Source organism: Cetorhinus maximus, chromosome 15, assembly GCF_964194155.1.
Source record: "Cetorhinus maximus chromosome 15, sCetMax3.hap1.1, whole genome shotgun sequence".
In the NCBI taxonomy this organism is placed as follows: Eukaryota; Metazoa; Chordata; class Chondrichthyes; order Lamniformes; family Cetorhinidae; genus Cetorhinus; species Cetorhinus maximus.
Genome location: NC_135893.1, coordinates 44,461,507 through 44,485,486, shown reverse-complemented (window position 1 = coordinate 44,485,486; position 23,980 = coordinate 44,461,507). Strand labels below are relative to the sequence as shown.

Here is a 23,980-nt window from a genome sequence, read left to right as displayed (position 1 = left end):
TTTCCCCATAACGTTGTATTCTTTTTCCCGTTAAATATTTATGCAATTCCTTTTTAAATATTTTAATTAAATCTCTTCCACAACTTTTCAGGCAATACATTCCAGATCGCAATAACTTGCTGCGTAGAAGAAAAATGTTTTCTCAGGTCACCTCTGGTTCTTCTTCAATCACCTCAATTCTTTGCCTTTTGGTTACTGATCCTTTATCACTGGAAACAGTTTCTCCTTATTCTGCCAAAACCCTTCAAGATCATGGTTCTTGTCAAAACCCTTTATGATTTTTCCACATAGCTGAAGCCCCTGTCTATTCTATCAAAATTTCTTAATTGTTTTGTGGAAAGACTGGAGAGGCTGGGGTAGTTCTCCTTAGAGCAGAGAAGGCTGAGAGGAGATTTGATAGGGAGAGCAAATAAAGAGGAACTGTTCCCAATGGCTGAAGGGTCAATAACAAGAAGGCACAGATTTAAGATGATTGGCAAGGAACCAGAGTCTGCTTGAGGGAAAAAAATAATGCAGTGAATGGTTAGGATTGTTAATTGTTTAATTGTCCACCACCAGTAATGACTGAGGTTGGCCGGACTGCAGAGCTTTGATCTGATCCATTGGTTGTTTGACTGCTTAGCTCAGTTTATTACATGCTGCTTCTGCTGTTTAGGATGCATGCAGCCCTATGCTGTAGCTTCACTAGGTTGGTACCTCACTTTGTATGCCTGGTGCTGCTTCTGGCATGCTCTCCTACATCCAGGTTAGTCATCTGGTTTGATGGTAATGGTAGAGTGAAGGAGTTGCTGGGCCTTGAACTTGCAGATTGTGGTGGTATATAATTCTCCTGCTGCTGATGCTCCACAGTGTCTCATGGATGTCCAGTTTTTAGCTGCTAGATCTGTTGTGAATGTGTCTCATTTTACATGGTGGTATTGCAATATAACACAATGGAGGCTGTCCTCAGTGTGAAGACAGGACTTCATCTTCACAAGGATTGTGCATTCATTCCTACTGATATTGTCTGATGCATCTGCGATAGGTGGATTGGTGAGGACAAGATCAAGTAGGTCTTAACACTCCACCCTGTTCTCTTGCCCACATGTCTGTCCTTGGCTTGCTGTATTGTTCCAGTGAAGCCCAATGTAAACTGGAGGAACAGCACCTCATCTTCCGACTAGGCACTTTACAGCTTTCCGGGCTGAATATTGAATTCAACAACTTTAGATCTTAAACTCCCTCCCCCCATCCCTACCCCGTTTCTTCCCCCTCCCTTTTGTTTTTTTCAATAATTCATATAGATTTTTCTTGTCCCACCTATTTCCATTATTTTTAAATCTACAACTAATACCTTGTCAATCTTTCCACCCCACCCTCACTAGAGCTGTACCTTGAGTGTCCTGCCATCCATTCTTAATTAACACATTCTCTTAGATAATATCACCACCTTCAACACCTCTTTGATCCTTTTGTCTGTGACATCTTTTGATTCTCTGCTCCTATCACTGCTTGCTTGTCCCTACAACCACCCCACCCTCAACTTCTCTCCCCCCACCCCACCTTAAACCAGCTTATATTTCACCCCTCTCCTAACCACACTCAGTTCTGTTGAAGGGTCATTGGATTCGAAACGTCAACTCTTTTCTTCTCCACCGATGCTGCCAGACCTGCTGAGTTTTTCCAGGTAATTCTGTTTTTGTTTTTGTTTTGGATTTCTAGCATCTGCAGTAGTTTTTTGTTTTTATATCAAGTAGGTCCTTCAAGACTTGACCAGATTGGTCACTTGTGGCGTTACCCAGCCACTCTTGGTGATGGGCATTAAAGTCCTCTACTTGGAATGCATTCTGTGCCCATGCTACCCTCAGTGCCTCTACCAAATGGTGTTCAACATGGAGGTGTACTGATTCATCAGCTGAGGGAGGAGGGTAGGTGGTAAGCAGCATGGGGTTTCCTTTCCCACCTAGGTTCTGATGCTGTGATACATCTTAAGGTCTGGAGTCAATGTTAAGTAAGGATTCCCAGGGCTACTCCCTTCTGATTGTATACCACTGTGCTGCTGCCACCTCTGGTGGATCTGCCTTGTCGGTGGGACAGGCTATACCCAGGGATGATTCTGTGAGCCTGTCTATAAAAACAGAAAGTGCTGGAAAACCTCAGAGAGAAACACAGTTAACGTTTCGAATCCAATATGACTCTTCTTCAGAATCCCAGGGGAAAATAGCTTGGTTCTTTAGCACCAACACTTCAAAACCTCTTTGTCCTTTTGTCTATGACATCTTTTGGTTATCTCCACCTATCACTGGCCCTCTATCCAGCTCTACTTGTCCCACCCCCACCCCCCCCTTAAACCAGCTTATATTTCACCTCTTTTCTATTTTTCCTTAGTTCTGTTGAAGAGTCATACGGACTCGAAACGTTAACTGTGTCCCTCTCCACAGATGCTGTCAGACCTGCTGAGTTTTTCCAGATATTTTTGTTTTTGTTTTGGTTCTTTAGCATACTGGCTTTTCATGACCTGGAGATTTGGTTTGAACCTAGACCTGTACAAATGTTCACTTTCTATTCGAATGGTTGCAAAGGACTGATGGAATGCATTCAGAAAATCAGTCATGAAGTGGAGTATGCTTGAGGAGCTTCTGTTTGGGTGCATGTGAGTCACAGCGAGCTCCATAATTTTGTACCAATTTACCTTGGATTGAATGCTTTAAGAATCACCATAAAGTTCCTTAAGTCTCACCAGAAACCTGTCCTTGTTGGACTTTTTATACCTGTAACCTACAGTAGATTTATACATTTTGTGCCGTAATAGTGCAGTTAGGGCTGAGGAATTTTAGTCCCAATATTTTTTTTCATGTATAAATGGACAGATGAATACTAACAATGAAAGAAAACTAAAACCATTTTTTTGTTTCTCCCAACATTACATATTCCTGGACAATTTTTGAATTCAACAAATTGTATAGCTTCTGTTTTTCTGTTTAGATATTTCCTGTTTAAACTTTACAGCAAAATAGAGGAAATTAGTTTTGGTTGCTGAACATCACTTATACCTTGTAACATGCAAATATTCTCATTATTATCCACAATAACCAGAGCTTTATAAAACTTCAGCATAACTTCCCTGCTTTTGTAGTCAATGCCTGAAATGAATAGTATGGCAGAATATAACATTCACTCTCAGATAATTTGAAACTTTTAAAGTAACCGTCCATTTACTTTGACAAATTTCTTATGTGTTCACTGATGATCATATTTAATCTTTGATTGTACTGGATTTGGATAACTACAGTTTTTTTTAAAGCAGGCCACAGTTTACAACTTTATTTAGAAAATATTCTGAAATTATTTAAATATGGCACTGTGCTTTCTTTCAGATTTGACCTACAACATCGCCCTCTGTTATTACAGCATGAAACAGTATGCACCTGCTTTAAAGTACATTGCAGAAATAATAGAGCGTGGAATTAGAGAACATCCAGGCAAGATGCTTTATCTAATTTAACCTTTATTCAAAAATGTTGTGATAGTACAATTTGTAAATTAAAAGGAATGACCGCACAGGTGGGAATCTCGGGATTACACCCCAAACCACATGCTTATTGGCATAGGATATATCAGTTAGAAAGGTAAATATGTGGCTGAAAGAGTGTGGCATGGGAAGGAGGGTTTGCATTTCATGGGACGCTAGCACCAATAGTGGCACAGGAAGGAGCTGAGCTCCCCTGAACCAGAATGGGACCAAGATCCGGTTGGAATAGATTAATGCGGCGATGGATAAGACTTTAAATTATAAAGTAATTTACAGCAGAGGAGGGCATTTGGCCCATCTAGTCCTTGCTGACTCTCTGTGGAACAATCCAGTCAGTCCCATTCCTCCACTCTATTCCCATAGCCCTACAAGTTTATTCAACTGGCCATACAATTTCCTTTTGAAATCATTGATCGTCTCTGCATCCACCACCAATGTGGACAGTGAGTTCCAGGTCATTACACTTTCTACGTTTTTAAAAAAAAAAGTTCTTCTTCACATTCCCCCTACATCTCTTGCCTAAAAATTGAAATGTGTGTCCATTAGCCCTTGACACGTCAGCTAATGAGAATGGCTTTTCTTTGTCAATCTAATCTAAATCTGTCATAATCTTGTACACCCCTATCAAATCTCCACTAAATCTCCTTTCCTCCAAGGAGGACAAACCCAACTTCACCAAAATAACCTTGTAGCTAAAAACACCCCCATCCCTGCAACCATTCTGCACCCTCTCAAGGACTCTCACATCCTTCCTAAAGTGTGGTGACCAAAACTGGATACAGCACTTGAGTTGGGGCCTAACCAGAGCTTTATAAAGGTTCATCATAACTTCCCTGCATTTGTACTCAATGCCTCAATTTATTAAGCCCAAAATCCCATATGCTTTGCTACCACTCTCTCTCAATATGTCAAAGATCTAAGCACATGCATCCCCAGGTCCCTCTGTCCTTGCACACTCTTCAGAACTGTGCCATTAAGTCTTTATTGTCTCTCCCTATCTGTTCTGCCAAATCACCTCAGACTTCTCTGTATTAAGTTCCATCTCCAACTGACCTGCCATCCTGTTAACCTATCTATGTCCTGTTGCATTGATCAATATTGTCCTCAGTGTTTGCCATTCCTTCAAGTATGATATGCAAATTTTGAAATTTTGCTCTGTATTCCAGTATCCAAATCATTTAGATATGTTAGGAAAACTACATATGCCTTAAAGTAGAGAGCAGAGGTCGGGAACTTCAAGTCCTGACAGACCTCAGAGTATCTGCGCATACGTAGACCGGGAGCATACTGCACATGCGGAGTTCTGCGTTTTTACGTTGTTTGGGCCGAGGATGGAACTAGCACACCTGCACAGAGACGGACGACGTTGTGAAAACCCAGGTCATTTGACCAGGAGTGGAGCATCATTGAAGTTAAGAGTCCCAGGCAGAGGACAGGGAGAGGTCTGAAAAGAAGAGGGGACATGGAGAGGTCCCAAAGAAGATCCCCCCAGGCAGGGCACAGGGACAGGAAGAGGTCCCAGTTAAAATAAAAGGAATAAAAGAGCTGTGGTTGGCAGATTTTAAGTAAAGAGGACTTGGGGAAGTTCTGGTAATTGAGAAGGGCTCAGGGGAAGTCCTGAAGATCCAGAAAGGCAGCAGAATGTTGGTGACTCTGTGCTGTGGGCCATTGGGTCAGAGGTACCCCTTCAGAGCAGTATGTGTTCTGCTCGGTGTGGCCAAAGAGCGGAAGTTGTGCTTGTGAGTTGGTGTCCGAGTGGATACTCGGGAATCCAGGGGAATGGAATCATGGGAGATTGAAACTCTGCGAGCTGGGCTGTTGTTAATGCCGTCCAAGTTGGAGAAAATTTTGGAGAGAATTTGCAGGTTAAACCTTGACAGGTGAAAACTGGAATCCCTCGTGAAAGAGACAAAGTTCCAGTGAGATTGGTTGACTCTCAATCTTTACTGGCGTCTGCTCTTTCACCCTCCCGCTAGTCTCACGGTGCTCTCACTCTCGGTGCTGCTCTTTCACCCTCCCACTGGTCTCACTGTGCTCTCAGACTCGCTGCTGCTGTTTCATCCTCCCACTAGTCTCACTGCTCTCACTCTCAGTACTGCTGTTTTACCCTCCCGCTGGTCTCAATGTGCCCTCACTCTCGGTGCTGCACTTTCACCCTCCCGCTGGTCTCACTGTGCTCTCACTCTCGGTGCTGTTGTTTCATCCTCCCGCTGGTCTTACTGTGCTCTCACTCTCGGTGCTGTTGTTTCATCCTCCCGCTGGTTTCATTGTTCCCACACTAGTGGTGCTGCTGCTATTTCACCCTCTCGCTGGTCTCTCACTCACTGTGCTCTCACTCTCGGTGTTGCTGTTTCATCCACCTGCTGTACTCACTGTGCCCTCACTCGCGGTGCTGCTCTTTCACCCTCCCACTAGCCTAACTGTGCTCTCACACTCGGTGCTGCTGCCAATTCATCGTCCTGCTGTTTCACCCTCTCGCTGGTCTCTCACTCACTGTGCTCTCACTCCCGGTGCTGCTGCTTCAACCTCCCGCTAGTCTCACTATGCCCTCACTCTTGGTGCTGCTGTTTCACCCTCCCGCTGGTCTCACTGTGCCCTCACTCTTGGTGCTGCTGTTTCACCCTCCCACTGGTCTCATTGTGCTCTCACTGTCGGTGCTGCTGCCCATTCATCCTCCTGCTGTTTCACCCTCACGCTGGTCTCACTGTGCCCTCACTCTTGGTGCTGCTGTTTCACCCTCCCGCTGGTCTCATTGCGCCCTCACTCTCGGTACTGCTGCTGTTTCACCCTCCCGCTGGTCTCACTGTGCCCTCATTCTCGGTGCTGGCCTTTCACCCTCCCGCGGGTCTCACTGTGCTCTCACTCTCGGTGCTGCTGTTTCACCCTCCCGCGGGTCTCACTGTGCTCTCACTCTCGGTGTTGCTGTTTCATCCACCTGCTGGCCTCACTGTGCTCTCACTCTTGGTGCTGCTCTTTCACCCTCCCACTAGCCTAACTGTGCTCTCACACTCGGCGCTGTTGCCCATTCATCCTCCTGTTTCACCCGCTCGCTGGTCTCACTCACTGTGCTCTCATTCCCGGTGCTGCTGCTTCAACCTCCCGCTGGTCTCACTGTGCCCTCATTCTTGGTACAGCCCTTTCAGCCTCCCACGGGGCTCACGGTGCTCTCACTCTCGGTGCTGCTGTTTCATCCTCCCGCTGGTCTCACTGTGCCCTCACTCGTGGTGCTGCTGCTATTTCACCCGCTCGCTGGTCTCTCACTCACTGTGCTCTCACTCTTGGTGTTGCTGTTTCATCCACCTGCTGGCCTCACTGTGCCCTCACTCTCGGTGCTGCTGCTTTAGCCTCCCGTTGGTCTCACTGTGCTCTCACTCTCAGTGCTGCTGTTTCACTCTCGCGGGTTTCAATTCATCTCAATCTCAGAGCTGCCCTTGCATCCTCCCACTGGTCTCACTGTGCCCTCACTCTCGGTGCTGCTGTTTCACCCTCCTGCTGGTCTCACTGTGCCCTCACTCCTGGTGCTGCTGTTTCACCCTCCCGATGGTCTCACTGTGCCCTCACTCTAGGTGCTGCTGTTTCACCCTCCCGCAGGTCTCATTGTGCTCTCACTCTCGGTGCTGCTGCCCTTTCATCCTCCTGCTGGTGTCACTGTGCCCTCACTCTTGGTGCCGCCTGTTCACCCTCCTGCGGGTCTTACTGTGCCCTCACTCTCGGTGCTGCCCGTTCACCCATCCACTGGTCTCACTGTGCTCTCACTCTCGGTGCTGCTGTTTCACCCTCCCACTGGTCTCACTGTGCTCTCACTCGTGGTACTGCTGCTGTTTCACCCTCTCACTGGTCTCTCACTCACTGTGCTGTCACTCTTGGGGCTGCTGCATCAGCTTACCGCAGGTCTCACTGTGCTCTTACTCTCGGTGTTGCTGTTTCATCCACCTGCTGATCTCACTGTGCCCTCACTCTCGGTGCTGCTGTTTCACCCTCCTGGTGATCTCACTGTGCTCTCACTCTCGGTGCTGCTGTTTCATCCTCCCACTGGTCTCAGTGTGCCCTCACTCTCAGTGCTGCTGTTTCATCCTCCCACTGGTCTCGCTGTGCTCTCACTCTCGGTGCTGCTGCTCTTTCATCCCCCCGCTGGTCCCACTGTGCCCTCACTCTCGATGCCGCTGCCCTTTCGTCGACCCGCAGGTCTCACGGTGCTCTCACTCTCGATGCTGCTGCCCTTTCGTCCTCCCGCTGGTCTCACTGTGCTCTCACTCTCGGTGCTGCGGTTTTATCCTCCCGCTGGTCTCACTGTGCTCTCACTCTCGCTGCTGCTGTTTCATCCTCCTTCTGGTCTCACTGTGCTCTCACTCTTGGTGTTGCTGTTTCTTCCACCTGCTGTTCTCACTGTGCCCTCACTCTCGGTGCTGCCCTTTCACCCATCCGCTGGTGTCACTGTGCCCTCACTCTCGATGCTGCTGCCCTTTCATCCTCCCGCTGGTCTCACTGTGCCCTTCACACTCGATGCTGCTGCCCTTTCGTCCTCCCGCTGGTCTCACTGTATTCTCATTCTCGGTGCTGCAGTTTTATCCTCCTGCAGGTCTCACTGTGCCCTCACTCTCGGTGCTGCTGTTTCACAGTCCCGCCTGTCTCACTGTGCCCTCACTCTCGGTGCTGCTGTTTCACCCTTCCGCTGGTCTCACTGTGCTCTCACTGGTGCTGCTGTTTCACATACCCGGTGGTCTCACTGTGCCCTCACTCTCGATGCTGCTGCCCTTTCATCCTCCTGCTGGTCTCACTGTGCCCTCACTCGTGATGCTGCTGCCCTTTCGTCCTCCCGCGGGTCTCACTATGCTCTCACTCTCGGTGCTGCTGTTTCATCCTCCCACTGGTTTCACTGTGCTTTCACTCTCGATGCTGCTGTTTTATCCTCCTGCTGGTCTCACTGTGCCCTTACTCTCGGTGCTGCTGCTGTTTCACCATCGCGCTGGTCTCACTGTGCCCTTACTCTCGGTGCTGCTGCTGTTTTATCCTCCCGTTGGTCTCACTGTCCCCTCACTCTCGGTGCTGCTGTTTCACTTTCTTGCGGGTCTCACTTTCTCGCAGTCTCGGAGCTGCCCTGTCTTGCTCCCGCGGGTCTCACTGCCCTCACTCTTGGTGCTGCTGTTTCCCCCTCCCGCTGGTCTCACTGTGCTCTCACTCTCGGTGCTTCTGTTTCATCCTCCTGCTGGTCTCACTGTGCCCTTACTCTCGGTGCTGCTGCTGTTTCACCCTCCCGTTGGTCTCACTGTGCCCTCACTCTCACTGCTGCTGCTGCTGTTACACCCTCCCACTTGTCTCACTGTGATCTCAGTCTCGGTGCTGCTTTTCCACCCTCTCGCAGGTCTCACTGTGCTCTCACACTCGCTGCTGCTGTTTTATCCTCCTTCTGGTCTCTCTGTGCTCTCGCTCTCGGTGCTGCTGTTTCAGCCTCCCGCGGGTTACACTGTGCTCTCACTCTCGGTGCTGCTGTTTCATCCACCTGCTGGCCTCACCGTGCCCTCACTCGCGGTGCTGTTCTTTCACCCTCCCACTAGCCTAACTGTGCTCTCACACTCCTTGCTGCTGTTTCACCCTCCCGCTGGTCTCACTGTGCTCTCACTCTCGGTGCTCCTGCCCTTTCATCCTCCTGCTGGTCTCACTGCCCTCACTCTCGTTGCTGCTGTTTCACCCTCCCGCTGGTCTCACTGTGCCCTTACTTTCTGTGCTGCTGTTTCACCCTCCCACTGGTCTCATTGTGCTCTCACTCTCTGTGCTCCTGCTCTTTCCCCCTCCCGCTGGTCTCACTGTGCCCTCACTCTTGGTGCACCCCTCTGACCCTCCCGCTGGTCTCACTGTACTCTCACTCAGTGCTGCTGCTGTTTCACCCTCTCGCTGGTCTCTCACTCACTGTGCTCTCCCTCTCGGTGCTACTGCTTCAGCCTCCCGCGGGTCTCACTGTGCTCTCACTCTAGTGGCTGCTGTTTCACATTCCCGCTGGTCTCACTGTGCCCTCACTCTTGATGCTGCAGCCCTTTCATCCTCCCACTGGTCTCACTGTGCTTTCACTCTCGGTGCTGCTCTTTCACCCTCCCAATGTCACACTGCTCTCACTCTCGGTGCTGCTGTTTCATCCTACCGCTGGTCTCACTGTGCCCTCACTCGTGGTGCTGCTGCTATTTCACCCTCCCGCTGGTGTCTCACTCACTGTGCCGTCGCTCTCGGTGTTGCTGTTTCATCCACCTGATGGTCTCACTGTGCTCTCACACTCCCTTCAGCTGTTTCACCCTCCCGCTGGTCTCACTGTGCCTTCACTCTCGGTGCTACTGCCCTTTCATCCTGCTGCTGGTCTCGCTGTGCCCTCACTCTCGGTGCTACTGCCCTTTCATCCTCCTGCTGGTCTCACTGTGCCCTCACTGTCGGTGCTGTTCTTTCACCCTCCCACAAGCCTAACTGTGCTCTCACTTTGGGTGCTGCTGTTTCATCCTCCCGCTGGTCTCACTGTGCCCTCACTCTCGATGCTGCTGCTCTTTCGTCCTCCCGCTGGTCTCACTGTGCTTTTACACTCGGTGCTGCGGTTTTATCCTCCCGCTGGTCTCACTGTGCTCTCACTTTCGGTGCTGCTGTTTCATCCTCCCGCTGGTCTCACTGTGCCCTCACTTTCGGTGCTGCTGTTTAATCCTCCCGCTGGTCTCACTGTGCCCTCACTCTCGATGCCGCTGCTCTTTCATCCTCCCGCTGGTCTCACTGTGCTTTCACTCTCGGTGCTACTGCCCTTTCATCCTCCTGCTGGTCTTACTGTGCCCTCACTCTCGGTGCTACTGCCCTTTCATCCTCCTGCTGGTCTCACTGTGCCCTCACTTTCGGTGCTGCTGTTTCATCCTCCCACTGGTCTCACAGTGCCCTCACTCTCGATACTGCTGCTCTTTCATCCTCCCGCTGGTCTCACTGTGCTTTTACACTCGGTGCTGCAGTTTTATCCTCCCGCTGGTCTCACTGTGCTCTCACTCTTGGTGCTGCTCTTTCATCCTCCCACTGGTCTCACTGTGCTCTCACTCTCGGTGTTGCTGTTTCATCCTCTCACTGTGCCCTCACTCTCGGTGTTGCTGCTGTTTCACCCTCCCGCTGGTCTCACTGTGCACTCACTCGTGGTGCTGCTGCTATTTCACCCTCCCGCTGGTGTCTCACTCACTGTGCCGTCGCTCTCGGTGTTGCTGTTTCATCCACCTGATGGTCTCACTGTGCTCTCACACTCCCTTCAGCTGTTTCACCCTCGCGCTGGTCTCACTGTGCCTTCACTGTTGGTGCTGCAGTTTCACCCTCCCGCTGATCTCACTGTGCTCTCACTCTCGGTGCTACTGCCCTTTCATCCTGCTGCTGGTCTCACTGTGCCCTCACTCTCGGTGCTACTGCCCTTTCATCCTCCTGCTGGTCTCACTGTGCCCTCACTGTCGGTGCTGTTCTTTCACCCTCCCACAAGCCTAACTGTGCTCTCACTTTGGGTGCTGCTGTTTCATCCTCCCGCTGGTCTCACTGTGCCCTCACTCTCGATGCTGCTGCTCTTTCGTCCTCCCGCTGGTCTCACTGTGCTTTTACACTCGGTGCTGCGGTTTTATCCTCCCGCTGGTCTCACTGTGCTCTCACTTTCGGTGCTGCTGTTTCATCCTCCCGCTGGTCTCACTGTGCCCTCACTTTCGGTGCTGCTGTTTAATCCTCCCGCTGGTCTCACTGTGCCCTCACTCTCGATGCCGCTGCTCTTTCATCCTCCCGCTGGTCTCACTGTGCTTTCACTCTCGGTGCTACTGCCCTTTCATCCTCCTGCTGGTCTTACTGTGCCCTCACTCTCGGTGCTACTGCCCTTTCATCCTCCTGCTGGTCTCACTGTGCCCTCACTTTCGGTGCTGCTGTTTCATCCTCCCACTGGTCTCACAGTGCCCTCACTCTCGATACTGCTGCTCTTTCATCCTCCCGCTGGTCTCACTGTGCTTTTACACTCGGTGCTGCAGTTTTATCCTCCCGCTGGTCTCACTGTGCTCTCACTCTTGGTGCTGCTCTTTCATCCTCCCACTGGTCTCACTGTGCTCTCACTCTCGGTGCTGCTGTTTCATCCTCTCACTGTGCCCTCACTCTCGGTGTTGCTGCTGTTTCACCCTCCCGCTGGTCTCACTGTGCACTCACTCTCTGTGCTGCTGCTGTTTCACCCTCCCGTTGGTCTCACTGTGCCCTCACTCTCGCTGCTGCTGCCGCTGTTTCACCCTCCCACTGGTCTCACTGTGATCTCAGTCAATGTGCTGCTTTTCCACCCTCCCGCTGGTCTCACTGTGCCCTCCCTCTCTGTGCTGCTTTCACATTTCCGCTGGTATCACTGTGCCCTCACTCTCGATGCTGCTGCCCTTTCGTCATCTCGCTGATCTCACTGTGCCCTCACTCTCGATGCTGCTGCCCTTTCATCCTCTCGCTGGTCTCACTGTGCTCTCACTCTCGGTGCTACTGCCCTTTCATCCTCCTGCTGGTCTCACTGTGCCCTCACTCTCGGTGCTACTGCCCTTTCATCCTCCTGCTGGTCTCACTGTGCCCTCACTCTTGGTGCTGTTCTTTCACCCTCCCACTAGCCTAACTGTGCTCTCACACTCCCTGCTGGTGTTTGACCCTCCCACTGGCCTCACTGTGCCCTCACTGTTGGTGCTGCAGTTTCACCCTCCCGCTGGTCTCAATGTGCTCTCACTCTCGGTGCTTCTGCCCTTTCATCCCCCGCTGGTCTCACTGTGCCCTCATTCTCGGTGCTGCCCTTTCAACCACCCGCGGGTCGCACTGTGCTCTCACTCTCGGTGCTGCTGTTTCACCCTCCCGCTGGTCTCACTGTGCCCTCACTCTCGATGCTGCTGCCCTTTCATCCTCCTGCTGGTCTCACTGTGCCCTCACTCGTGATGCTGCTGCCCTTTCGTCCTCCCGCGGGTCTCACTATGCTCTCACTCTCGGTGCTGCTGTTTCATCCTCCCACTGGTCTCACTGTGCTTTCACTCTCGGTACTGCTGTTTTATCCTCCCGTTGGTCTCACTGTCCCCTCACTCTCGGTGCTGCTGTTTCACTCTCTTGCGGGTCTCACTTTCTCGTAGTCTCGGAGCTGCCCTGTCTTGCTACCGCGGGTCTCACTGTGCCCTCACTCTTGGTGCTGCTGTTTCCCCCTCCCGCTGGTCTCACTGTGCTCTCACTCTCGATGCTGCTGCCCTTTTGTCCTCCCGCAGGTCTCACTATGCTCTCACTCTAGGTGCTGCTGTTTCATCCTCCCACTGTTCTCACTGTGCTTTCACTCTCGGTGCTGCTCTTTCGCCCTCCCAGTAGTCTCACTGTGCCCTGACTCGTGGTGCTGCTGCTGTTTCACACTCCCGCTGGTGTCTCACTCTCTGTGCTCTCACTCTCGGTGCTGCTGCTTCAGCCTCCTGCGGGTCTCACTGTGCTCTCACTCTCGGTGCTGCTCTTTCATCCTCCCGCTGGTCTCACTGTGCTTTTACACTCGGTGCTGCAGTTTTATCCTCTCGCTGGTCTCACTGTGTTCTCACTCTCGGTGCTGCTGTTTCATCCTCCCGCTGGACTCATTGTGCTTTCACTCTCGGTGCTGCTGTTTTATCCTCCCGCTGGTCTCACTGCTCTCACTCTCGGTGCTGCTTTCTCACCCTCCCGCTGTTCTCACTGTGCCCACGATCTCAGTGCTGCTCTTTCACCCTCCCACTGGTCTCACTGTGCTCTCACTCTCGGTGCTGCTGTTTCACATTCCCGGTGGTCTCACTGTGCCCTCACTCTCGATGCTCCTGCCCTTTCATCCTCGCGCTGGTCTCACTGTGCTCTCTCACTCCCTGCTGCTGTTTCACCCTCCCGCTGGTCTCACTGTGCTCTCACTCTCGATGCTCCTGCCCTTTCATCCTCGCGCTGGTCTCACTGTGCCCTCACTCTTGGTGCTGCTGCTGTTTCACCATCCCGTTGGTCTCACTGTGCCCTCACTCTCGCTGCTGCTGCTGCCCTTTCGTCCTCTCGCTGGTCTCACTGTGCCCTCACTCTCGATGCTGCTGCCCTTTCATCCTCTCTCTGATCTCACTGTGCTCTCACTCTCGGTGCTACTGCCCTTTCATCCTCCCGCTGGTCTCACTATGCCCTCACTCTCGGTGCTACTGCCCTTTCATCCTCCTGCTGGTCTCACTGTGCCCTCACTCTTGGTGCTGTTCTTTCACCCTCCCACTAGCCTAACTGTGCTCTCACTCTTCCGCTGGTTTCACTGTGCCCTCACTGTTGGTGCTGCAGTTTCACCCTCCCGCTGGTCTCAATGTGCTCTCACTCTCGGTGCTTCTGCCCTTTCATCCCCCGCTGGTCTCACTGTGCCCTCATTCTCGGTGCTGCCCTTTCAACCACCCGCGGGTCGCACTGTGCTCTCACTCTCGCTGCTGCTGTTTCACCCTCCCGCTGGTCTCACTGCTCTGACTCTCGGAGCTGCTGTTTCACCCTCCCGCTGGTCTCACTGTGCTCTCCCTCTCTGTGTTGCTGTTTCACCCTCTCGCTGGTCTCACTGTGCCCTCACTCTCGATGCTGCTGCCCTTTCATCCTCCCGCTGGTCTCACTGTGCTCTCACTCTCGGTTCTACTACCCTTTCATCCTCCTGCTGGTCTTACTGTGCCCTCACTCTCGGTGCTACTGCCCTTTCATCCTCCTGCTGGTTTCACTGTGCCCTCACTCTCGGTGCTGTTCTTTCACCCTCCCACTAGCCTAACTGTGCTCTCACACTCCCTGCTGCTGTTTCACCCTGCCGCTGGTCTCACTGTGCCCTCACTCTCGGTGCTGCTGCCCTTTCGTCTCCTGCTGGTCTCACTGTGCTTTTACACTCGGTGCTGCAGTTTTATCCTCTCGCTGGTCTCACTGTGCCCTCACTCTCGGTGCTGCTGTTTCATCCTCCCGCTGGACTCACTGTGCTTTCGCTGTCGGTGCTGCTGTTTTATCCTCCCGCTGGTCTCACTGCTCTCACTGTTGGTGCTGCTTTCTCACCCTCCCGCTGTTCTCACTGTGCCCTCACTCTCAGTGCTGTTCTTTCACCCTCCCACTAGCCTAACTCTGCTCTCACACTCCCTGCTGCTGTTTCACCCTCCCGCTGGTCTCACTGTGCCCTCATTGTTGGTGCTGCAGTTTTACCCTCCCGCTGGTCTCACTGTGCCCTCAATCTCGGTGCTACTGCCCTTTCATCCTCCTGCTGGTCTCACTGTGCCCTCACTCTCGATACTGCTGCTCTTTCATCCTCCCGCTGGTCTCACTGTGCTCTCACTCTTGGTGCTGCTCTTTCATCCTCCCACTGGTCTCACTGTGCCCTCACTCTCGGTGCTGCTGTTTCATCCTCCCACTGGTCTCACTGTGCTCTCACTCTTGGTGCTGCTGTTTCATCCTCTCACTGTGCACTCACTCTCTGTGCTGCTGCTATTTCACCCTCCCACTGGTCTCACTGTGATCTCAGTCAATGTGCTGCTTTTCCACCCTCCCGCTGGTCTCACTGTGCCCTCCCTCTCTGTGCTGCTGTTTCACATTTCCGCTAGTATCACTGTGCCCTCACTCTCGGTGCTACTGCCCTTTCATCCTCCCGCTGGTCTCACTATGCCCTCACTCTCGGTGCTACTGCCCTTTCATCCTCCTGCTGGTCTCACTGTGCCCTCACTCTTGGTGCTGTTCTTTCACCCTCCCACTAGCCTAACTGTGCTCTCACACTCCCGCTGGTTTCACTGTGCCCTCACTGTTGGTGCTGCAGTTTCACCCTCCCGCTGGTCTCAATGTGCTCTCACTCTCGGTGCTTCTGCCCTTTCATCCCCCGCTGGTCTCACTGTGCCCTCATTCTCGGTGCTGCCCTTTCAACCACCCGCGGGTCGCACTGTGCTCTCACTCTCGCTGCTGCTGTTTCACCCTCCCGCTGGTCTCACTGCTCTGACTCTCGGAGCTGCTGTTTCACCCTCCCGCTGGTCTCACTGTGCTCTCCCTCTCTGTGTTGCTGTTTCACCCTCTCGCTGGTCTCACTGTGCCCTCACTCTCGATGCTGCTGCCCTTTCATCCTCCCGCTGGTCTCACTGTGCTCTCACTCTCGGTTCTACTACCCTTTCATCCTCCTGCTGGTCTTACTGTGCCCTCACTCTCGGTGCTACTGCCCTTTCATCCTCCTGCTGGTTTCACTGTGCCCTCACTCTCGGTGCTGTTCTTTCACCCTCCCACTAGCCTAACTGTGCTCTCACACTCCCTGCTGCTGTTTCACCCTGCCGCTGGTCTCACTGTGCCCTCACTCTCGGTGCTGCTGCCCTTTCGTCTCCTGCTGGTCTCACTGTGCTTTTACACTCGGTGCTGCAGTTTTATCCTCTCGCTGGTCTCACTGTGCCCTCACTCTCGGTGCTGCTGTTTCATCCTCCCGCTGGACTCACTGTGCTTTCGCTGTCGGTGCTGCTGTTTTATCCTCCCGCTGGTCTCACTGCTCTCACTGTTGGTGCTGCTTTCTCACCCTCCCGCTGTTCTCACTGTGCCCTCACTCTCAGTGCTGTTCTTTCACCCTCCCACTAGCCTAACTCTGCTCTCACACTCCCTGCTGCTGTTTCACCCTCCCGCTGGTCTCACTGTGCCCTCATTGTTGGTGCTGCAGTTTTACCCTCCCGCTGGTCTCACTGTGCCCTCAATCTCGGTGCTACTGCCCTTTCATCCTCCTGCTGGTCTCACTGTGCCCTCACTGTTGGTGCTGCTGTTTCACCCTCCCACTGGTCTCACTGTGCCCTCACTTTCGGTGCTGCTGTTTCATCCTCCCGCTGGTCTCACTGTGCCCTCACGCTCGATGCCGCTGCTCTTTCATCCTCCCGCTGGCCTCACTGTGCTCTCACTCTCGGTGCTACTGCCCTTTCATCCTCCTGCTGGTCTCACTGTGCCCTCACTCTCGATACTGCTGCTCTTTCATCCTCCCGCTGGTCTCACTGTGCTCTCACTCTTGGTGCTGCTCTTTCATCCTCCCACTGGTCTCACTGTGCCCTCACTCTCGGTGCTGCTGTTTCATCCTCCCACTGGTCTCACTGTGCTCTCACTCTTGGTGCTGCTGTTTCATCCTCTCACTGTGCACTCACTCTCTGTGCTGCTGCTATTTCACCCTCCCACTGGTCTCACTGTGTTCTCAGTCAATGTGCTGCTTTTCCACCCTCCCGCTGGTCTCACTGTGCCCTCCCTCTCTGTGCTGCTGTTTCACATTTCCGCTAGTATCACTGTGCCCTCACTCTCGATGCTGCTGCCCTTTCATCCTCTCACTGTGCTCTCACTCTCGGTGCTTCTGCCCTTTCATCCTCCCGCTGGTCTCACTGTGCCCTCACCCGCTGGTCTCACTGTGCCCTCACTCTCGGTGCTACTGCCCTTTCATCCTCCTGTTGGTCTCACTGTGCCCTCACTCTTGGTGCTGCTCTTTCACGCTCCCACTAGCCTAACTGTGCTCTCACATTCCCTGCTGCTGTTTCACCCTCCCGCTGGTCTCACTTTGCCCTCACTGTTGGTGCTGCAGTTTCACCCTCCCGCTGGTCTCAATGTGCTCTCACTCTCGGTGCTCCTGCCCTTTCATCCCCCGCTGGTCTCACTGGGCCCTCATTCTCGGTGCTGCCCTTTCAACCACCCGCTGGTCGCACTGTGCTCTCACTCTCGGTGCTGCTGTTTCACCCTCCCGCTGGTCTCACTGCTCTGACTATCGGAGCTGCTGTTTCACCCTCCCGCTGGTCTCACTGTGCTCTCCCTCTCTGTGTTGCTGTTTCACCCTCTCGCTGGTCTCACTGTGCCCTCACTCTCGATGCTGCTGCTCTTTCATCCTCCCGCTGCTCTCACTGTGCCCTCACACTCGGTGCTACTGCCCTTTCATCCTCCTGCTGGTCTTACTGTGCCCTCACTCTCGGTGATACTGCCCTTTCATCCTCCTGCTGGTCTCACAGTGCCCTCACTCTCGGTGCTGTTCTTTCACCCTCCCACTAGCCTAACTGTGCTCTCACACTCCCTGCTGCTGTTTCACCCTCCCGCTGGTCTCACTGTGCCCTCACTCTGGATGCTGCTGCCCTTTCGTTCACCCGCTTGTCTCACTGTGCTTTTACACTCGGTGCTGCAGTTTTATCCTCGTGCTGGTCTCACTGTGCTCTCACTCTCGGTGCTGCTATTTCATCCTCCCACTGGTCTCCCTGTGCCCTCACTCTTGGTGCTGCTGTTTCATCCTCCCGCTGGACGCACTGTGCTTTCGCTCTCGGTGCTGCTGTTTTATCCTCCCGCTGGTCTCACTGCTCTCACTGTCGGTGCTGCTTTCTCACCCTCCCGCTGTTCTTACTGTGCCCTCACTCTCAGTGCTGCTCTTTCACCCTCCCACTAGCCTAACTGTGTTCTCTCACTCGCTGCTGCTGTTTCACCCTCCCGCGGGTCTCACTGTGCCCTCACTCTCGTTGCTGCTGTTTCACATTCCCGCTGGTCTCACTGTGCTCTCTCACTCCCTGCTGCTGTTTCACCCTCCCGCTGGTCTCACTGTGCTCTCACTCTCGGTGCTGCTGTTTCATCCTCCCACTGGTCTCACTGTGCCCTCACTCTCGTTGCTGCTGTTTCACATTCCCGCTGGTCTCACTGTGCTCTCTCACTCCCTGCTGCTGTTTCACCCTCCCACTGGTCTCACTGTGCCCTCACTCTCGATGCTGCTGCCCTTTCGTCCTCCCGCTGGTCTCACTGTGCTTTTACACTCGGTGCTGCAGTTTTATCCTCGTGCTGGTCTCCAGGAGTCCAGAACCAGGGGTCACAGTCTGAGGATATGGGGTAGAGCAGTTAGGACTGAGATGAGGAGAAATTTCTTCACCCAGAGAGTGGTGAGCCTGTGGAATTCGTTACCACAGAAAGTAGTTGAGACCAAAACATTGTATGTTTTCAAGAAGGAGTTAGTTATAGCCTTTGGGGCGAAAGGGATCAAAGGATATGGGGAGAAAGCGGGAGCAGGCTATTGAGTTGGATGATCAGCCATGATCATAAAGAATGTTGGAGCAGGCTCGAAGGGCCAAATGGCCTCCTCTTGCTCCTAGTTTCTATGTTTGACTGTGCGATCACTCTCGGTACTGCTGCTGTTTTACTCTCTTGCTGACTCACTGTGCTCTCATTCTTGGTGCTGCTGTTCCACCCTCCTGCTGGTCTCACTGTGCTCTTACTCTCAGTGCTGCTGCTGTTTCACCCTCCCGCTGGTCTCACTGTGCTCTTACTCTCAGTGCTGCCCTTTTACCCCCTTGCTGGTCTCACTGTGCTCTCATGCAGGGTGGAGGATCTGGTGGAAATCAGAGAAGTCGGAAAATCAAATAGGAAATGGGCATAATGGTCGGACCAAATTAAGGAATAATGGTAGCATAAACAGTCGGAAGAGATAAAATTACATAATGGAAATTTGAACTACTAGTTAAAAGTAAAGCAAAAGCAACATTTAATAAACTGGATTAAATTTCATGTAAGCATTTTGCGCAGTATTCAAAGCAAAATGGGACCTGGAAGCTGTAATTCATAGATCAAACAGATGAAGTGGGGTATTAAAACATGGCTAGCTAAAGAACAGGATTGGCAATTAAATGTTGCAAGTTATAAATGGAAAGGACAGAGAAGATTAAAGGGATAGGGTCACTGCACCAGAGTAACCAGATTATTACAGCACAGGAGGTGGCTGTTCAGCCCATTGAGTTTCTGCAAGCTCACTATAGCATAGTCTTGCTCTATCCCCTGATCCTGTAAGTTTACTTCACTTAAGTGGCCATCCAATTTCCTTTTGAAATCATTCATCATCTCTGCTATCATGATTCTTGTTCCAGGCAGCAAGTTCCAGGTCATTATTACTCGTCGCCTAATCAGAGATAATATAATGACAGTAGAAAAAAGTGACGTAGCTAACAAAAAGGTATGAATTGAGATAAAGGATAAGAAGGTATCTATCACAATTATAGGGGTATACTACACTCCACCTCATGGTGGAAGGAAGGTGAAGGAAGAAATTTATAGGCAAATGTATGAAATGAGTAGAAGATATGAAGTAATCATAGGAGATTTCAACTACCTCTGATAAATTTAGAAAGAATAGGTGATGAAAGAAAATGAAATTTCTACAATTTGTACAATTTCTTACCTAGTACGGAAGAAGCCTAACAATGGAAGAGTCACTGCTGGATCTGGAAATGGAAAATGAACCAGAGTAGATAAGCAAGTGTAGGGAAACATCTCGGCAGCAGTGATCACAACATAAGGTGCAAGATACTGATTGAGAAAGAGAAAAGCAAAACTAAAACTGATAATAGATTGGGGGAAAGCCAATTTTGAGGTGTTACGAATGGAACTAGAGAAGAAAAACAAAAGAAAAATGGCAAGTATTGACAAAGAACAGCAGCAGGAAATATTTAGACAAGTGATCAATATAGTTCAGTATATTCTGCCAAAAATCAAGAATAAACTATCCAAAAATGAAATACCAGGATGATTCAAGAAATAAGGGCAAAACTGAAACTGCTGAGCTTATACTGAAGGAAGCTAGAGAAGACAGAGCAGAGACGTTAATGTGTGAAAAGGAATGAAACTCGACAAACCACCTGACATCGACCTAGGCACCAGTAACGACGAAGGCAAACTCAGCCCCGTTGAATCTGCAAAGTCCTCCTTACTAACACCGGAGGGCTTCTGCCAAAATTGGGAGAGCTGTCTCACAGACTAGTCAAGCCACATCCTGATATAGTCATACTCACAAAATTATACCTTACAGATCAAGTCCCAGACACCACCATTGCCATCTCTGGGTATGTCCTGTTCCACCGGCAGGACAGGCCCAGCAGAGGTGGTGGCACAGTGGTATACAGCTGGGAGGGAGTTGCCCTGGGAGTTCTCAACATCAACGCCGGACCCCACGAAGCCTCATGGCATCAGGTCAAACATGAGTAAGGAAACCTCCTGCTGATTACCACATATCGCCCGTCCTCAGCTAATGAATCAGTACTCCTCCATATTGAACACTACTTGGAGGAAGCAGTGAGGGTGGCAAGGGCATAGAATGTACTCTGGGTGAGGGACTTCAATGTCCATCACGAAGAGTGGCTTCGGAGCACCATTACAGACCAAGCTGGCCAAGTGCGAAAGGACATAGATAAAAGCAAAATACTGTAGATGCTGGAAATCTGAAACAAAAACAGAAAATGCTGGAAAAACTCAGCAGGTCTGACAGCATCTGTGGAGAGAGAAGACCCTGCTCTGAAGAAGGGTCATACGGACTCAACATTAATTCTGTTTCTCTCTGCACAGATGCTGTCAGACCTGCTGAGTTTTTCCAACATTTTCTGTTTTTCCCCTGAAGGACGTAGCTGCTAGACTGGGTCTGCAGCAGGTGGTGAGGGAAAAACATACTTGACCTCATCCTTACCTACCTGCCTGCCACAGATGCAACTGTCCATGACAGTATCGGTAGGAGTGACCACCGCACAGTTGAAGATGGGAAGTCCCACTTTCACATTGAGGAAGCCCTCCATCGTGTTGTGTGGCACTACCACCATGCTAAATGGGATAGATTTCAAACAGGTCTAGCAACTCAAGACTTGGCATCCATGAGGCACTTCTGGCCAGCAGCAGCAGAATTGTACTCAACCGCAATCTCGTGGCCTGGCATATCCCCCACTCTACCATTATCTCCAAGCCAGGGGATCAACCCTGCTTCAATGAAGAGTTCAGGAGGGCATGCCAGGAGCAGCACCAGGCATATGTAAAAATGATGTGTCAACCTGATGAAGCTACAACACAGGTCTACTTGCGTGCCAAACAGCATAAGCAGCAAGTGATAGAAAGAGCTAAGCAATTCCACAACCAACGAATCAGATCTAAGCTTTGCAGTCCTGCCACATCCAGTCGTGAGTGGTGGTGGACAATTAAACAATTCACTGGAAGAGGAGGCTCCACAAATATCCCCATACTCAATGATGGGGGAGCCCAGTACATCAGTGCAAAGGATAAGGCTGAAGCATTTGCAACCATCTTCAGCCAAAATGCCGAGTGGATGATCCATCTCGGCCTCCTCCGGAGCTCCCCAGCATCACAGGTGCCAGCTTTCAGCCGATTCGATTCACTCTATGTCATATCAAGAAATGACTGAAGGCACTGGATACTGAAAAGGCTATGGGCCTTGACAATATTCCGGCAATAGTACTTAAGACTTGTGCTCCAAAACTTGCTGCGCTCCTAGCCAAGCTGTTGCAGTACAGCTACAGCACTGGCATACACCTGGCAATGTGGAAAATTTCCCTGGTATGCCTTGCACTCAAAAAGCAGAACAAATCCCAACTGAGCCAATTACCACCAATCATGTCAGTTCCAAGACATCACTACAGGAGTTCCTCAGGGTAGTGTCCTAGGCCTAACCATCTTCAGCTGCTTCACCAATGACCTACCTTCCATCATAAGGTCAGAAGTGGGGATGTTCGCTGATGATTGCACAACGTTCTGCACCATTCACAACTCCTCTGATACTGAAACAGTCCATGTCTAAATGCAGCAAGACCTGGACAATATCCAGGTTTGGGCTGACAAGCGGCAAGTAACATTCGGGCCACATAAGTGCCAGGCAATGACCATCTCCAACAAGAGAGAATCTAACCATCGCCCCTTGACATTCAATGGCGTTAACGTCACTGAAAGCCCACTATCAACATCCTGTGGGTTAGCATTGACCAGAAACTGAACTGGACTAGCCATATAAATGCTGTGGCAAAAGAACAGATCAGAGGCTGAGTCCTGTGATGAGTAACTCACCTCCTGACTCCCCAGAGCATGTCCACCATCTACAAGGCACAAGTGAGGAGTGTGATAGAATACCCCCCACTTGCCTGGATGAGTGGATGCCTTGGAAGGTCTAATATAGGCTGGAATTATACAGTAAATGGCAGAACCCTTAAGTGCATCGACGGGCAGAGGGATCTGGATCTACAGGTCACTGAAAGTGGCAACGCAGGTGGATAAGGTAGTCAGGAAGGCATATGGCATGCTTGCCTTCATCGGCAGGGTTATTGAGTATAAAAGCTGGGAAGTCATGCTGCAGCTGTATAGAACTTTGGTTAGGCCACACTTGGAATATTGCGTGCAATTCTGGTCGCCACATTACCAGAAGGATATGGAGACGTTGGAGAGGGTGCAGAGGAGGTTTACCAGGATGCTGCCTGGTCTGGAGGTTATTAGCTATGAGGAGAGGTTGGGGAAACTTGGATTGTTCTCACTAGAGCGACAGAGATTGAGGGGCGACTTGATAGAAGTTTACAAAATTATGAGTGGCATGGACAGAGTAGATAGTCAGAAGCTTTTTCCCAGGATGGAAGAGTCACTTACTAGGGGACATAGATTTAAGGTGAGAGGAGCAAACTATAGAGGAGATGTGCGAGGCAAGTTTTTTACACAGAGAGTAGTGAGTGTCTGGAATTCGCTGCCAGAGGAGGTGGTGGAAGCAGGTACGATAGTGGTGTTTAAGAGGCAGCTTAACAAATACATGAATAGAATGGGAATAGAGGGATATGGACCCCGGAAGTGCAAAATGTTTTAGTTGACGGGCAATATGATCGGCGCAGGCTTGGAGGGCCGAAGGGCCTGTTCCTGTGCTGTACTTTTCTTTGTTCTTTGTTCTTGAGTGCAGCTCCCTCAGCACCGAAAAAGCTCGACACCATCCAGGACAAAGCAGCCGCTTGATTGGCACCCCTTCCACAAACATTCATTCCCTCCACCACCTACTAACAGTAGCAGCAGTGTGCACCATCTACAAGATGCCTTGCAAAAGCTCGCCAAGGCTCCTTAGACAGCAACTTCCAAACCCACGACCACTATCGCCTAGAAGGATAAGGGCAGCAGACACCTGGGAATACCACTACCTGGAAGTTCCCCTCCAAGCCACTTGCCATCCTGACTTGGAAATATATCACTGTTTCTTCACTGTCGCCGGGTCAAAATTCTGGAACTCCCTCCCTAACAGCACTGTAGGTGTACCTACACCACATGGACTGCAGCGGTTCAAGAAGGCAGTTGGCTTGACATCTGTCGTGGGGAAGCTGTTAGAATTGATCATTTAAGGAGATTATAGCTGGGCACTTAGAAGAGTTCAAGGCAATAGGGAAGAGTCAGCATGGTTTTGTGAAAAGAGAATCATGTTTAACCAATTTATTGGAGTTTTTTGAAGGAGTAACATGCGCTGTAGAAAAAAGGGAGCCTGTAGATGTACTGTACTTTGATTTCCAGAAGGCATTTGATAAGGTGCTACATCAAAGGTTATTACTGAAAATAAAAGCGCATGGTATAGGAGTTAACATATTAGCATGGATAGAAGGTTGGCAGAAAGCAAAGAGTATGCATAAATGGATCTTTTTTAGATTGGCAGGATGTGACGAATAGAGTCACACACGGGTCTGTGCTGGGGCCTCAAGTTTT

At 51.1% G+C, this 23,980-nt stretch overlaps 1 protein-coding gene across 1 annotated transcript in view; it reads left to right on the top strand.

Annotated features, from left to right (window-relative positions):
• The window catches only part of ift70 (intraflagellar transport 70), a 228,878-nt gene that overhangs the window by 40,903 nt on the left and 163,995 nt on the right, over positions 1-23,980 (top strand). Inside the window, exon 6 of the mRNA XM_078558310.1 lies at positions 3,357-3,461. Coding sequence (XP_078414436.1) covers positions 3,357-3,461 — 105 coding nt within the window. The remainder of the gene's footprint in view (positions 1-3,356; positions 3,462-23,980) is intronic.